Below are 17219 nucleotides of genomic sequence, written 5' to 3' on the forward strand. Positions count from 1 at the left end.
TACTTTATTCGATAGAAAATGACACTCTGAATGGAATGACATATCGTATGTCAACTTTTGACATTTTACGCATATGGTTTATTTGAAATTGTAACATGCGGTTCATAACGACAATTTGACTCGAAATACCAAGGGTGGGGTATCAAATTATTCGTAAAAAAATGCTTTTTCCAAATATGCTATTGAGCCACCCTCGTTCCATTTGAAAAGAAATGAGATATGATTAAAAATACATCTTATAACGGGCCCGGACAAGACACGAAAAATATTAGACGATCAAATCTATTTTTCTAAGATTTCTAAGACATCTTGATTTAAAATTAGTGTTTTAGCACAGCCATCGCACTCGAGATTTAAAATTTAAAATACGATTTTTCTAAACGAGAATGTCAAAAGTTGACATATGATATGTCATTTTTTACCGAATAAAGTAAAAAAATAAAAAAGTTATAGGGGTGAGGGGTGAGCCACTTTTCAGAAACATGCGGTATAATTTTAGAAGAAATTATGGTAAGAATTAAAATTTTCTATATTATTTATATTAAACAAAAACAAATAATTAAAGCTAACAATCTTTGGCATATAAGTACAGTCTTAGGGGATTTGCAACATTTAATAATTTTTAAATATATAAATTTGAATGTAAAGCAACGTCTACACGTAACGGTTTACCTGCCAGTCTTACCTGACACGTAAAACTTTACGTGTGACGATCCTTTTGAGTACTACCGGTCTTCCGTTTTACCTGACATACAAAACTGGCAGGTAATATGTTAAGTGTAGACGGGATTAATATACGAGGATAGTCGGAAATGTTGAAGTTGATTTGCCGATTCCATCTATTTAGTGGTTTTGCCATTTTATCGCTATGTAAATCGCAGTTTTAAATAAGTAAAATGCAGATTTAATTTGTCAATGAAAACTCAATAAAAGTGGAAATGACAAATGTCAGATTTCTTTGATTCTTTTTGAAACATTTCGTTGAAGTCGCTGGGGTATAAATCTGACAAACACGCAGGGTAGTCATGCAGTTATACGGAATAACTAAGCAATGAAAACGGCTGAAATCTTAGAGTGGTCATTTTTCGAGAGATGCTTGAGATTTTGTTGATTGGATGTTTCAGTATACATGGTGAGGTAAGAAACTTTTTGGACTTCCCTCGTATGTATGCCCAATACATATTAAGTGACGTCACAACTTGTGCTGTAGTAGCTGTATGGGTATATGTAATAAAGTCAGGGGTAAACAGGATGAATATTGTTTTAAAGGTAAAAGCTTTTCATATATTTAAAATATTACACATAGGTAGAGTATGGATATTTAGAAAACCTCCAAAACGAATCGTGTCTTTTTATATTTTTTTTGTATTAAACTATTGCGCGCAACAGTAGCACCACACCCTCAGCCTTCCTTAAGAATTATAAAAATAAATTTATCTCGATCAGATAATATCTACCGTTAAAACAAATTCGCCTGAATTTTTAAATTATTGTTTGTTTTAAAGTTGTTTCATTCCATATTGCCAACTGTTCCAGTGCTACCATTCACATCACCATGCCATAAAAAAAGGGCAATAAAAATGGACATCGGTTTATTGTGAAGAAGACTAAAATGAACACCATATAACCTGTGGAAAAAAGTATGTGTAAGTATACAGGGTTTTATAAAAATGCCTTACGCATCTACATACAGGGTGGCCCATCGAAAACGTTCCGCAAGGCATAACGACCAGGGTAATTTTTTTTTCAGAAAATTCAAAAACACGTCAATTTTGCTTGTTGAGGGGGACAACTTTTGCCCCAAAAATGATTGCAAAATCTTCAACCCTTTAAGCGGGGGCGTCATCCCCCAATTTTTTTCAAATGGGAAGGGGAGTCAAGTGGTACCGCAATGAAAAGGGCTTTCTATTCTCTATACTTTCCGGTTTCGTTTTTGAAAATCGGTCGAGTTATTGAGAAAATATGAAGGATTGAAATTTGAAAAGTTTATTTATCAGAGTAAATGAGTACAAAATTCAGTTGATACAAGAACTCAACAAAGACGATTTTGATCGTCGCTTGCAATTTTGTAAAACTATGAGTGAACGAGTGGCGAATGATAATACTTTTCTATTTAATGTGTGTTTTTTGGATGAGTGTACTTTCTTTTTGAACGGTGTAGTTAATCGGCACAACTGGTCGGTACTGGGCTGAAGACAACCCCAGGGTTTTTCACGAGGTGCACACACAAAACCCCCATAAATTGAACGGTTGGGTTGGTATTTTTGGAAATTCTATTGTGAGTCAGTTTAACGATATTGAGAAGAACTTCAAAGCACAAGTCACAGAATAGCTATATATCTAGCAACTACCGCACCTGATCGTTCAACCTTGTGGCAAGTAAAAAATGCGTAAATATCTAGAAATAACAAGAAAAAACCTCAAATTGGTCGAAAGAATTTATCCTTATCCTTTACTCTGATAAATGTTTCAATTAACTTTTCAAATTTCAATCCTTCATATTTTCTCACCCCCGAATGACACCCCCGCTTAGAGGGTTGAAGATTTCGCAATCATTTTTGGGGCAAAAGTTGTCCCCCTCACAAACAAAATTGACGTGTTTTTGGATTTTTTGAAAAAAAGAATAAATGGGCCACCCTGTATTTATACATGGTCTAGCAACAGTGCGTCAGGTATCAGTAGCTACTGTAATAAAAAAAATATAGGAATTTTGGGATGATTTTTTTAAATTGAGCACCCTGTATATTATTGCATTTTTGGCTTCCTTTCTGATCACTTTACATAATCCTAAATCCTAAGATATATTAAATAGATATGTTTTGATAGTTTCAGATATATCAATAAATAAATTAACAGAAATATATTTAAAAGCATTAAAAGAATATTAAAAATATTTCATAGTCATAGTTTCTCGATATAAAATTACATACAAGGTATTACTTTTAAATCTTTTTATATTATTTGGAACGTTTGAAATTGTTTAAAAAATTATTTGTGGCGCTTCAAAAAAAAGTATGTCCTATTCGTAGTAAAAATGACTTTTTGCGGCTTGGCTGTCAAAAGTACAGCCTCGTCATGAAAAGTATCATTTTAACTCTTAATAAAACAATATATTAATTTTTAGCACTTATTCGTTTAATTGTTCACTTTTGTTATAGGAGCTACACATGCACAATACAGTGTTATGTATCGTGGTTAAAAATATTGGTTTTACCTGGATATAGGTTAAGATTCAAGTGATCGCTTTTTCGTAAGGTGGTGGGGGAGATTGATCGTCCAATATTTGGATCCCTTCGGTGTGGTTTTGGTTGGATAATCTTACGGCTATATGATATGGAGGAGGGGGTAATTCTTGGACATCTACCTGGTGCACGGAAATATGGTTGGCTGTTGGTTCTTGATGAGGAGGAGTCTCCTCTAGACGATTCTAATAATAATAAAAGAAACCATTGTTGAATTACAAACATACACTATAATAATAATAAATGTTGAAGTTCTAATTCTCTAGGGTATTAACTTTTGAATTAATTTATATTTTTAGTTAGATCTCCTTATCTTATAGACCTTGTTTTTTTGACACCCTGTATTTAGATTCGTTTAAATTACCTGCTCTATGACAGTAGAATCATTTGAATTCTGTTGGATGACGGGAAAATCTTGGCTAGCACTTGCGTAACCACTCAAATATAACAATATGGTACCTCCAATCATTAGTACTATAAAAGCTATGGCAATAACTACACCACCTTCAACTCCCATTCTCCATATTTCCTATAAAAAATTATCAACAGTTTCAAAATATACACAGGGTGAGTCTTAAATAAGTGCAAATATTTTTAGGATTAGTATGTTTCGACCCCAGTGGGCACGATTATATATTTTTTTTGAAAATTTGGATTTTTTTTAGTTTTTAGATGCAACATAATTTTCCATGTCCAAAGAATAAGTGGTTTATAGGATAACATCCTCCATGTATATACTTATATAAGGCTTATACTTACCCCTGTAGTTAAGAAATTGGCCCCAAAAAATACTAAGACGGACATGAAGGCGAACACAAACAATCCGAATTTGAATTTGCATATGTACGATTTCAGGACATTGTTCTCGATCATATGCGGACTGGTCTGGACATTGCCTCTATCTGGCGTGGCTCTTTCCAGTCTTGGAATTCGCACATTGGAAGAACTAGAAGAAATACAGGGTGTCTTTAAAGCATATGTTCGTTTAAGGTTTTTCGTAATCAATTTTAGATACAAATCTGAATGTATTAGAGGTGTATTTTTTGAACATACACTCACAGCACAGAATATATAGCTACGCAAGAAGAAATAAGACTCAAAGTCTCGGGCTTATACATGTACAGGGTGGGTCAAATTCGACGCTTTTAAATGGAAACACCCTTTTCTATAGGAGATAGAGAAAAACTAATATCGGTGTCTGGAGCTCAATTTTTGTAAAAAACATGATGGTGAAAACCGCATATCGATATCTGTTACCGTTTCGGAGTTACGGGGTGTTTTTCAAAAATATGCATTTTTAACAAATCGCTGTAACTTTTTTGCTATGGAAAATTTTGTATTTTTATGAAAACATTTCCAAAGCACCTTTTTACGTAGAATTTAATGGTTTAAGTATAATTTTTTTAAAAATAATAATTTAAGAATTATCGACAGAAAATTTGATTTTTTATATAGGACACCCTGTATATTTTTAATTTATTGAAAATAATTTAAAATTACCTTTCCAAAAATATAACACACTTAATATTTTGCTCGATTCCTCTTCGAGATATATAGAGTATATAAAAATTCGCCCGCTTTGAATAAGTAGGCTTTGAACGGCACCGGCTGTAATGCAAAAAAATTCTAGCTGTGCGCATCAATTAAAACGAAAATAATATTTGCTATGAGAGATGCAGAACTTTATAACAATTTAAATTTTAGTTAACCAACATCAACATATTTAAACTATATCTAATAACAATAAAAATAAATAGCAAACTAAGACATGAGATTTTCCTACAAGTGGTCGACATATCGACCGTTTACTGTTATGGACAAACGGGGCAGTTTTTGAACATTTCTCGCGGAATTCATTAACTCAGAGGGGGTGAAAGATACCCTCTCATAACTGCTAAGTATTTCTAATCCTTGTCTAGATTATACGGAAGAATAAGGAACCTTTATTCTTCCGCAAATATATCCATAGGATTAGATCCATGGGCACTAAGTCAGGCGGCCTCGACGGCCAACGGCTGAGATCTTGGTTAGCTATTCAAATATTCTTGAAATTGGCTGCAAAAATTTGCTGATAACTTCAGCGTTCAGAGGCGGTGCGTCGTCTTGCTGGAAAAATATGTTTTCAAGTTCCATTAAGGGAATATCAGAGGGGAATATCATCAATAAGGGGTCCAAAGCCTACTAGTTAAAAGCGGCGAACTTTTAAAAATTCTGTATTTTGAAGGGGATTATAACAAAATATCAAGTGTGCTATATTTTTGGAAAGGTAATTTAAAATTCTTTTCAGTTAATTAAAAATATAGAGGGTGTCCCAAATAAAAAAATTTTTTATACATTTTTTTACATTACATTTTTTCTGTTGATAACTCTTAAATTATTAATTTTAAAAATATTATACTTAAACCATTAAATTCTACGTAAAAAGGTGCTTTGGAAATGTTTTCATGGAAATACAAAATTTTCCATAGCAAAAAAGTTACAGCGATTTGTTAAAAATGCACATTTTTGAAAAACACACCCCGTAACTCCGAAACGGTAACAGATATTGATGTGCGGTTTTCACCATCATGTTTTTGATAAAAATTGAGCTCCAGACACCGATATTAGTTTTCGCCTATCTCCTATAGAAAAGGGTGTTTCCATTTAAAAGCGTCGAATTTGACCCACCCTGTACAGGGTCCGGCAATAGTGCGTCGGGCATCTGTAACTCCTAAAATAAAAAAACTTGGGAATTTTGTTTAAGTACATGCCTAAAGTATGTACTAGGAAGCTAGGAAGTATTTCAGGAAAATATTTTAACTTCTATAGGGCAGCTCAAAAAAGTGTGAGCGTGTGAATGCATTGGGATGATTTTTTTTAAATGGAACACCCTGTATATTATTGCATTTTTGGCTTCCTTTCAGATCACTTTACATAATCCTAAGATATGAGTAAATATATTTCGATAGTTTCAGAGATATTAATAAATAAATAAAATATACAGGGTGGTCCGAACTGTATTCCGGAAACTTCGGCAGCATATTCTGCAGATAAAAATAAGTAAAAAACTTCGTATAAATGTATGTCCTAAAATACTTAGTTTCGGAGATACAGGTTTCATTTTTATTGTGTGACATCAAAATCAAATTTCTCGTATCAAAAAACTCCCAGGCACCAATTTTCATCCAAATATTGACGTTATTTCATAAATTATTTGGAAAAGATCGAAATAAAAATGAAACTTCTACACCCTGTATTTCCAACTAAGCAATTTAGGACATATATTTATACGAACTTTTTTACTTATTTTTATCTGCAGAATATGCTGCTGAAGTTTCCGGAATATAATTCGGACCACCCTGTATATGTATATATTTTCATCCTTTCTTAAAAAAATTATTATAAATACAAGAACTGTCCTGAAATCAAAACTATATTAGGTATTTACTTTAGATTGGTTGTACTTACTTTTTTATAAATTTGGTAATCGTAAATCATACAGGATGTTCCATATTTCAAACTTTCTAAAATATAAAATTATTTTTCTTCGTTTTTTTTTTAATGGAACACCCTGTATATTATTTTTTCAATAGATGGCGAATTAAAAAATTAACATTTTTTGTATTTAGAGTATTTCAAAATTTTTAACGGTTTTGCAGATATTCGCGGTTTTAAATTTTATATGGCATTTTCCACAGTAAATTTTTATCAAAGCCACCCAATCATTTTTCTCTCGTATTTTACCGTTTTCCGGACCCTGTATATTAAAACTAATATACATGTATGAGACCGAGACTTTGAGTCTTTTTTTCTTCTTTTTAATTTACAAATCAAATCTCTATTTGAGAAAAATGGAGCCCTTTTTTATGGTAAATGTGAACGATCGTCATTTCCCAGCCAATTTGACATCGTTTTTTGGTATATCAGTATTAACAATAATAACACAGAATTATTTAATATTTACTTGTGGTAATATAAAATATTATGTGGATTGTTCGAAGCGGCGGATCTGTTGTTGGGACGATGGTATGGAGACCTTGCATATCGCAGTGTGTTGTTGGTAACGCTTTCGAGGGACTGAAATCTGCGGACTGGCGTTACCATGGGCTTGGGATACAATCCCCTAGGACGAGGTAACTGATATCTAGCTGAAAAACACATTTACAACAATAATTTAGGAAAACGATTTTGGAACACCCTGTATATGAATATCGGGTAACCCATTTTGGTTACAAATGAGCGTCTTCTCGCTTATTAGTAACGCACATGTTTTTTCAAACACTCTGTATTAATAAACGAAAAGATTCCCAATTGCTACTAAAATGGGACACTCTATAATATTTAATAAAAATATTACTAAGGTAGTCTACTACAGCTTCCGGTGGGGGACGAACCAAAGAACAACCCCTTGGCCAGTAATGCCCCTGATGATTTCCCTTGTTTATCCAAAAATGCATCGGGCATTCTAGTGCACCCACGTTTTGTTAATATTGTTTCTGTTCCGTATTTTGCTGCACTTTTTCGACCGATTTTTACAAGCACAAACCATTTTTTTAAGCGATTTTTAAATATTCTACCCCGATCAGACTATTTTAGATGCTATTTTACTTAAATTACATCAACTTCAGTCAAAACATGCTTGGAATTTACAGGAAAACAATGATTTACATTTCGCAATTCGGTCTTTAGAGATCGCGCGCAGAAAGCGTCGAAAATGACGTCACAGGACGCTGGTAGTTGGCGTCTGTTGTCTCTAATCGCATATTTTTTATTAATTTTATCCGAAATCACAATCTAAAGTAATAATTTAAGATATTATTTAACTGGAAATCAAGTAAAAGTTAGTTTTAACAAATCTGAAGTGGATTTTTTTTAAATTCAAGATTAGAGGCAGTGACTTATTTAACTAGAGTTTTTATACGTTTGGCGGACCACTAGACACTTTAAAAAATTAATATACATGGTGTATTACTGGTTGCCTAAATATTATAGATTTTTGACATTTTCTAATTTCCAAAGTTTGACAGAAGAAAAGTTGCTGGTCATTTTATTTCGTGTTTCTCTCGAGTTTTTTGTTAAATAAAAACATTCAACAAAATGCCTATCGAAAACCTGGAAGACCAAGGGTTGGAGAAGAACCCCGATTTGGAATTGGCCCATTTCAAATTCTTGATTACATTGCCAGAATACCGAAACGACAAAACAGTCCATGCAAAAATCACCGAAGCTATAAAAAAAGATGGTAAATATTGTTAAATTTACTTCCAAATAGGGCTTTTTTAAGTGCAAGTACTTATTCTAGATATGGCTCCTTGGTATGACTTAATTTGTCAAGAAATTGGCTGGAAATTGGACGAGAAATTGTTGAAAACCATCAAAGCGAAGAACGATGAACAAGTGAAGAAACTAAACGAAGCTATTGAGGATGCAGAGAAAAATCTTGGCGAAATGGAAGTAAGAGAAGCTTATTTAAGAAAAGCAGAGTATTACAGTAGAATCGGCGACAAAGAAAACGCTTTAAGCACCTTCAGACAAACATACGACAAAACCGTCTCTCTAGGACATCGTTTAGATATTATTTTCCATTTAATCAGAATCGGGTTGTTCTTTATGGATCACGATGTTATCACAAGGAATATTGATAAAGCAAAAACGTAAGTTTTGTTTATGAAGTAATTTTTTTTATTTTATTTACAATTTTTGTAGTCTTATTGAGGAAGGAGGCGATTGGGACAGAAGGAATCGGTTAAAAGTATATCAAGGAGCTTATTGTATGGCTGTAAGAGATTTCAAAACTGCCTCAAACTTGTTCTTAGATACCGTTAGTACTTTTACTTCGTATGAACTTATGGATTATAAAGCATTTGTTAGGTACACTGTGTATACTTCGATTATAAGTTTACCTCGTAATCAGTTAAGAGATAAGGTAAGTTTAGATGAACTTTATAAATTTTATTCAAGATTGATGTGTTTTTAGGTTGTAAAAGGCTCAGAAATATTGGAAGTTCTACATTCTGAACCATTTGTGAAAGATTATTTGTTCTCACTGTATAATTGTCAATATGCAGAGTTTTTTGGAAATCTCGGTTAGTACAGAGTATGAATTATTGAATATTTTGTTAAAATATTGTTTGAATTTTAGCAAAAGTTGAAGAAGTTCTTAGAAAAGATTATTTTCTAAATCCCCACTATCGGTATTATGTTAGGGAAATGAAAATTTTAGCTTATACACAGCTTCTGGAGTCCTATAGAAGTCTTACCTTGCAGTACATGGCTGAAGCATTTGGTGTTTCAACTGAGTTTATTGATGAGTGAGTAAACTATACAAAAAAATATGTTTATATCAATATAATTCTTTTTGTGTGTTTTTTTAGTGAATTATCTACGTTTATAGCAACAGGAAGGCTTCATTGTAAAATCGATCGTGTGGGTGGGATCGTGGAAACAAACAGGCCGGATTTAAAGAATGCACAATTCAATTCGGTTGTGAAGCAAGGAGATTTATTGCTTCAGCGCGTTCAGAAGTTATCTCGCGTCATTAACATTTAATTTGTGTTTTTTCAGATAGTAGAGTAAGAAAATATGAGTTTTTTTTAATTTTAACATATAATGCCTGTGAACAGAACAAAAAAATAAAAATAAAAATAAAACAGCTTTCTTACACACAGTATGTTTTTATTTAGATATACACAATGGTACAAATATCGTTGCAATGAGTATTATATTGGGTACACTACCAAGCCTGTTTAACTACAAAAAATATTTGTTTTTATCTATTTCTTAACATTAGCGAATTAAAAGATGAATGTATATTTTTTTTTAGAATTCAGAAAATAAGTTATATTACAAAAAACTGCAATAGTTCACAATATACAGGATGGACAACTTTTGAAGAATGATCGAAAAAAATCGCTGTCAAGTTGGCTGAGAAAAGACGATTTCGAGTCATTTCCAAGCCAACTGGACGCCGTATTTTTCCGTTACAAGGTACTGAAAGCTTATTTAACACTTTTTCTGTCATTTGTCCTTTATTGAAACTTCAAAAACTAGGCAAAAATACAAATATTTCTTTTTTCTCATATTTAAAAAGGCTTGGTATTAATCTAGGTTATAATATTGATCCCTATACAATGCCGTACATAATAGACATGTATCTATATACTAACTATATACGGTTTATTATACCCTTTATTTTAATAAAAAAGCACCAATACGAAAAAAAAGCGTGTCCTAGAGATGTTTAAATTTTTATAGGGTCATTTTCGAAGGGATAAAACAGCAATGACCGTGTTATAACTTTTATTTACACGTATTTATTAATATTATACAGGGTATGCCAATTAGAAGTTAGTATTATTCTATGTATTAAGGAATTTAGAATTCAGTTACTTCACAACTTTAGGTATTCTGAAGTAATTTTATTTTATGTATTTTGTTGCATGACACATCCTGTATGAGCTCAACATTCTCGTCTGCTACTTAGGCCGGATTTATATTAGTGATAAGCTATCATAAAAGATAATCATCAATATCAGGAAGAATAATATAGCTTAATTTACTTTTCCTATTTATCAAAGTGTTTTAAAAATTATTTGGATATAAAATGTACAGGGTGGGTCAAATTCGACGCTTTTAAATGGAAACACCCTTTTCTCTAGGAGATAGACAAAAACTAATATCGGTGTCTGGAGCTCAATTTTTGTCAAAAATATGATGGTGAAAACCGCATATCGATATCTGTTACCGTTTCGGAGTTACGGGGTGTTTTTCAAAAATATGCATTTTTAACAAATCGCTGTAACTTTTTTGCCATGGAAAATTTTGTATCTTTATGAAAACATTTCCAAAGCACCTTTTTACTTAGAATTTAATGGTTTAAGTATAATTTTTTTAAAATTAATAATTTAAGAATTATCAACAGAAAATTTGATTTTTTATATGGGACACCCTGTATATTTTTAATTTATTGAAAATAATTTAAAATTACCTTTCCAAAAATATAACACACTTGATATTTTGCTCGATTCCTCTTCGAGATATAGAGTATATAAAAATTCGCCCGCTTTAAATAAGTAGGCTTTGAACGGCACCGGCTGTAATGCAAAAAAAATCTATATAGCTGTGAACATCAATTAAAACGAAAATAATATTTGCTATGAGAGATGCAGAATTTTATAACAATTTAAAATATATTTAACCAACATCAACACATTTGAACTATATCTAATAACAATAAAAATAAATAGCAAACCAAGACATGAGATTTTGCTACAGGTTCGACATATCAACAACCGTCTTCTGTTATGGACAGACGGGGCAGTTTTTGAACATGTCTCGCGGAATTCATTAACTCAGTGGGGGTGAAAGATACCCTCTCATAACTGCTAAGTATTTCTAATTCTTGTCTAGATTATACGGAAGAATAAGGAACCTTTATTCTTCCGCAAATATATCCATAGGATTAGATCCATGGGCACTAAGTCAGGCGGCCTCGACGGCCAACGGCTGGGATCTTGGTTAGCTATTCAATTATTCTTGAAATTGGCTGCAAAAATTTGCTGATAACTTCAGCGCTTAGAGGCGGTGCGTCGTCTTGCTCGAAAAATATGTTTTCGAGTTCCATTAAGGGCATATCATCAATAAGGGGTCCAAAGCGTACTAGCTACTAGCACAGAATATCTAACTACGCAGCGCACACTAGTTAAAAGTGGCGAACTTTTAAAAATTCTGTATTTCGAAGGGGATTGTAACAAAATATCAAGTGTGCTATATTTTTGGAAAGGTAATTTTAAATTCTTTTCAGTTAATTAAAAATATAGAGGGTGTCCCAAATAAAAAATCAATTTTTCTGTTGATAATTCTTAAATTATTAATTTAAAAAAAATATACTTAAACCATTAAATTCTACGTAAAAAGGTGCTTTGGAAATGTTTTCATGGAAATACAAAATCCATAGCAAAAAAGTTACAGCCGATTTTGTTAAAAATGCACATTTTTGAAAAACACCCCGTAATTCCGAAACGGTAACAGATATTGACGTGCGGTTTTCACCATCATGTTTTTGATGAAAATTGAGCTCCAGACACCGATATTAGTTTTCGTCTATCTCCTATAGAAAAGGGTGTTTCCATTTAAAAGCGTCGAATTTGACCCATCCTGTACAAGTTATTGGGCACATTATATTTTTCAAAAAAAGTCAGTTGATTCTAAAGGCGGGTCCACACCTATTAGTCCAGTCTCACTGAAGCAGTTTGACTGATTCGTTGTTACATTTTTAGCGAAATTAATCAGTATATTCATACTTTTAGTGAAAGTGAAAGCTATAGATTTGTTCATTTTTACTGAACAACTAATAGATGTCATCCACAGAGTCAAATCCCTCAAATGGCAATGGGCAGGACACTGATGGTAATTTTGTAGCCATTTTAGGTTTAGGAGATCAACGAAAGATGCCTAGACCAACTAAATACAGGGTGTCCCACTTATGATGGATACAAGCCAATATCTTGGTTGTTTGTTGAGCGATATTTTTCATTTTTGGCAGGAGGCTGTATGGCTATAAGACGTACATTTTACTCAGGGTAAGAAATGCGATACCTCATAAACATACGTTTTAATGGGGTTTGATATTTTTCGATTCAAGAGTAAACTCTTAGGACAGTATTTATTTCAAATCTGATAAATTATATTGAATCCTCCTTACCCAAGATACTTAAGTTCTAATTTTGATAAATATTGATACAGGGTGTGCTATTAAAATAAGACATTTTTATTTTTATTATTATTTTTTAAGTACTTACAACGCCACTGCATAAACAACTGGTTTATTATCAATAACCTATTATCAATTAATAATCGTTTTAAGTTTTCAGATAGCTTCCATAATAATTAAGATACGATACAAAAAAAAATTGTTTAGAGCATATTTTCCAAAGTTAATAGTGATTGTTTTAAATATCTAACTGTTTGGATTTTTTAAAATATTCCTCAATAAAACGAATAAAAATCATATTTCAGATTCCATTGAAACTGGGTTTTTAAATTATTTTGTAACTCATTTTATTTATTTGTATTAGCAAACTTAAAAAACAATTTTTAAAGTAAACAAAATAATTTGAAAATATTTAGTTTTTTTGTATCGTATCTTAATTATTATGGAAGCTATCTGAAAACTTAAATCGATTATTAATTGATAATTGGCTATAATTGGTTATTGATAATAAACCAGTTGTTTATCCAGTGGCGTCGTAAGTACTTAAAAAAATAATCATAAAAATAAAAATGTCTTATTTTAATGACACACCCTGTATCAATATTTATAAAAATTAGAACTTAACTATCTTAGGTAAGGAGGATTCAATATAATTTATCAGATTTGAAATAAATACTGTCCTAAGGGTAGTTTACTCTTGACTTTGAATGAAAAATATTAAACCCCATTACAACGTACGTCTATGAGGTATCGCATTTCTTACCCTGGGCAAAATGTACGTCTTATAGCCATACAGCCTCCTGCCAAAAATGAAAAAGATCGCTCAACAAACAATCAAGATATTAGCTTGTATCTATCTTAAGTGGGACACCCTGTATACATTTAGTTGATCTAGACTGCTGCAGTGAGACTGAAAGGCGAGGATCAGCCTTAAGAGGAAAATCTCTTCTATTTATGGTGAAACAAGATAATTATAGAGGTGTCTATTGATAACAGTTCAGAAAAACGCCCAATAATATGTAACTTTTAACCGAATTTTTTTAAAGACAAACCTACGGGCTTGTATTAAATAAAATTAACACCTAATCGTTGATTAAGCCCCTTGGTTTTGTTTAGTAATTAATAATATGATTAAATCAGTCTTTATATATGTCTATCTACAACATACAATTAGGTAGTACGACAGTTCCTTTAAAGCAAATGGGTATCAGTATTCACGTTAGTGTTACAGATATCTAATCTATTTTTTTTTCGAAATTTAGAGTGATTTTAGTTCAATTCCTTTTACATCAAAACACGTATCCTTAGAAATAACAGTATAAATAAAATCAAAATTTATAAATCTATATGGTCCTTGTTTGTTTAGCTCTTAGATTAAATATATAGAAAAGATACAGTATACTTAAAAAACTCTGTTGGTCATTGTGCAGGAATTAAAGTTCACAAAAAATGATTTTTATTGTTCAAGTACCATATTATCGAAAAAAAACGGCGTCAAAGAGGGCTGGAGAATGACAGTCGATGATAATTTTGGCGAGATCAAGCCATAGAAGTCATTACTTGGCCTGTACTTTTCTTTTTTTATTTTTTAATGGTGCTTACTGACAGTTGGACTTAAGAAGGTTGTATTTTTTTAAAGTAGTAAGGATTTTTAAATGGTGTAGTTCAAAATCTGAGAAAAAATAATTTTTTGGGAATAGATTTCTGTATCTAGAAATGTAATTTTTGACAAGTTTTATGTCAGTTTTTTGTAAACGACCTCTAGAGATTGGCATCGCCATCATTATCATCGATTGTTATTTCCCGGCAGTGTTTGACGCCGTTTTTTTAAATCATACGGTATCTGCTTATCACGCGAACAAAACTTGTAGTAGTGTATCTTATAGTATATTTAATCTAAGGTTTATCTCATTCTTTTTAGTACCAAAATCAGTCTAACGTTTTTTTTTTCTTGTGACGAATACCACAAGGTGTTGTGACAATATATACAGAATGTTTCTTTTTCCTTCGACGAAAAATTGTTTAGAAATTTTTGGAAGAGGCACAGCTAGAAGAAGGCAGGCTGATATGACTGAGACCTAAGAATAACTTTTTAAAATACCACGTTTTTACAAATAATATTAAAAAGAAGTGATAGAATTACTTCAAATAGTCTAGAGAGTACAAAATATTTGGACTAGACATATTGAAAAAAAATGTTTTATTTGGCCATACTATAAAAAAAAGAATTTTAATAAATTACAAATTCTCCTCAAAAATTGATATTTGGAATCCAAAAATTAAGGATTATTTGTTTCAAAGAATGTAGAAATACCGTGCTGGCAACTGTTACTTTTGGGTCGGCATTTACATGTGTGGAAGTAAATCGCATAGGCATCTTATTAAGTCGGAGTGAGAGAAATGCGACCGACCGACGCGACGCGCGACGGTGTGCTGTTGCGGCGTTGCCGATACGCCTTTCCCTATCAAGCAAAGTAAAATCACGACCGCAAACCGCTTATTTTTAAAAGACTTTTTTTTTCAAGAGATAACTAGATAAAATCATTAGACATGTTTCTGAGCATCTGAAATGGAATTATATACGGATATTGTTAGGGTGTCATTTTTTTTATAACGAGAAAATGTCAGTAATCGCGATAATTTAAGAACTCAACTTTTTAACACATAACAGGTCATAACTCAAGAACCACTTTAGATATTGAAACTTTTTTTTATTTTCAAGATCAGATATTTTACAATATGTTTACATAAGAAAAATTCGATAAGGTTGTCTTTTCCATTCAAAAATTGTAAACAATCCATCCATTTACTTTTAGAGCATAGCAATTTTCAGCAATCGTGTAATTTTTTTATTGATAAAGATTTTCACATACTGTTTACAAAGAAAATACAGCAGAAATATTAACAAAGTTCTTGAAAAAACTACAATCTATTAATTCTAATAGACTTCGAGATATCGATTTTTGAATTCAGAGTTCTAATAGCGCGACCACTATCGAACACCCACTCAATTCCACTTATTTTTACCAAAAATGCAAGTGTTTCTAGCTTGCACTTAAAAAAAATTCATGCTATAGGGAAAATTACAACGACTCGTTAATAAATAAACAAATTAAGTATCACGAGACGTAATTAAATCGTGAAGCTGAACGCACGACGTACACCTTTCCCTAGAACTTTAAGTACTGAGAGAGGTATTGATTGTTGATTGGGTCGACTGGTCAACTGCGACAAATCTGCTATATCCCCTTCCACGTCTCTTGGCGATGTGCACAGTTTCTCGGTTTATTTCATACGTTTGGCAACGTGTTTACTGTCCTCTCTTTGTTCAGTACATTATAAACGCATTGTACTCTTCTTACATACGGAAATCTCGACCCAAGACTAACCTTTGCCAGCCCTTAGTATAAAGATATCTAAAAAGGTCTTATTTTAAAGTAGTTTCCTTAGTCTCAGTACTTACACTAACGAAGTAATTTGAATTTACCATAAACAATAACAATTTTTATTTTGAGCATTTTTTATTTAAGGTTTTGTTAAATTTACTTTTACAATCTGAATAATATCAGAGAAAATATAACTTTGAGATAAGAGAAATAGAAAATACTTTAGGTATACTAAAAAAATTAAGACTGTAAATTTAAATCTATCAAAACCTTTTTTATTGATACTTGTCCTAGATATTACAAGCGATTAAACTATAGGTATCCAGTATCAAATCGACATTAAACATCAAGTCTACATTTACAATGACTAGGAATGTATACATACATAGGTAGATAATAATTGACATATTTAACTTCTATTCATTTCGAAATCGACTTCAAAAACACGCATAGTGAGGATAACCGTGGTGGATTACACATTTAAGGGTTTTTTTTACATATATTAGTCAAACACAATTGGGTGGTACTAAGTTTCTGTTTTACTGCTTTAGGGTGCTACGGTAAGTTTCACTTTTCATCATTGCAAAGCTAATTAAAGATTAGACATATCAGAGTATAAGTTTTTTTTTGGGAGAAAGACTGCTTTACATCATTTTTAAATGACATTCTCCGTATTTTTTTATTTTATTCCATAGAAAATGACATTCTGAATAGAATGACATATCATATGTCAACTTTTGATATTCTCGCTAAAAAAATTGTTTTTTAAATTTCAATCTAGAGCGTCATGGCTATGTTAAAAACACACTAATTTTTAATCAAGGAGCCTTGGGAAAATAGATTTGATCGTCTAATGGTTTTCGTGTCTTTTCCTGGTCGGTTAGAAAATGCCCAAATTGT

The 17219-nt window shown here is 31.9% G+C and overlaps 2 protein-coding genes across 3 annotated transcripts; one reads left to right on the forward strand and one right to left on the reverse strand.

Moving 5' to 3' along the window:
• Positions 1-457: 457 nt before the first annotated feature.
• LOC115891663 lies at positions 458-7898 on the reverse strand. 2 transcript variants are annotated; one of them, XM_030912210.1, is made up of 6 exons: positions 7579-7898; positions 7186-7365; positions 4002-4188; positions 3607-3771; positions 3215-3427; positions 458-1628 (listed from the first exon to the last, which is right to left on the reverse strand). In XM_030912210.1, exons 2-5 carry the CDS (start codon positions 7323-7325, stop codon positions 3233-3235), a joined length of 687 nt encoding a protein of 228 aa, XP_030768070.1. In that variant the 5' UTR covers positions 7326-7365; positions 7579-7898; the 3' UTR covers positions 458-1628; positions 3215-3232. The 2 variants fall into 2 exon arrangements, with proteins under 2 accessions (XP_030768070.1, XP_030768069.1); XM_030912209.1 differs by having other exon boundaries at positions 7186-7369.
• A 297-nt stretch (positions 7899-8195) lies between these two features.
• LOC115891664 (26S proteasome non-ATPase regulatory subunit 6) lies at positions 8196-9888 on the forward strand. The gene is made up of 6 exons (XM_030912211.1): positions 8196-8463; positions 8524-8875; positions 8928-9147; positions 9199-9307; positions 9364-9532; positions 9596-9888. Exons 1-6 carry the CDS (start codon positions 8319-8321, stop codon positions 9768-9770), a joined length of 1170 nt encoding a protein of 389 aa, XP_030768071.1. The 5' UTR covers positions 8196-8318; the 3' UTR covers positions 9771-9888.
• The last annotated feature ends 7331 nt before the right edge of the window (positions 9889-17219 follow it).

The sequence above is a fragment of the Sitophilus oryzae genome, unplaced genomic scaffold, assembly GCF_002938485.1.
Source record: "Sitophilus oryzae breed Bouriz unplaced genomic scaffold, Soryzae_2.0 scaffold_1189_pilon_pilon, whole genome shotgun sequence".
NCBI classification, from domain to species: Eukaryota; Metazoa; Arthropoda; class Insecta; order Coleoptera; family Curculionidae; genus Sitophilus; species Sitophilus oryzae.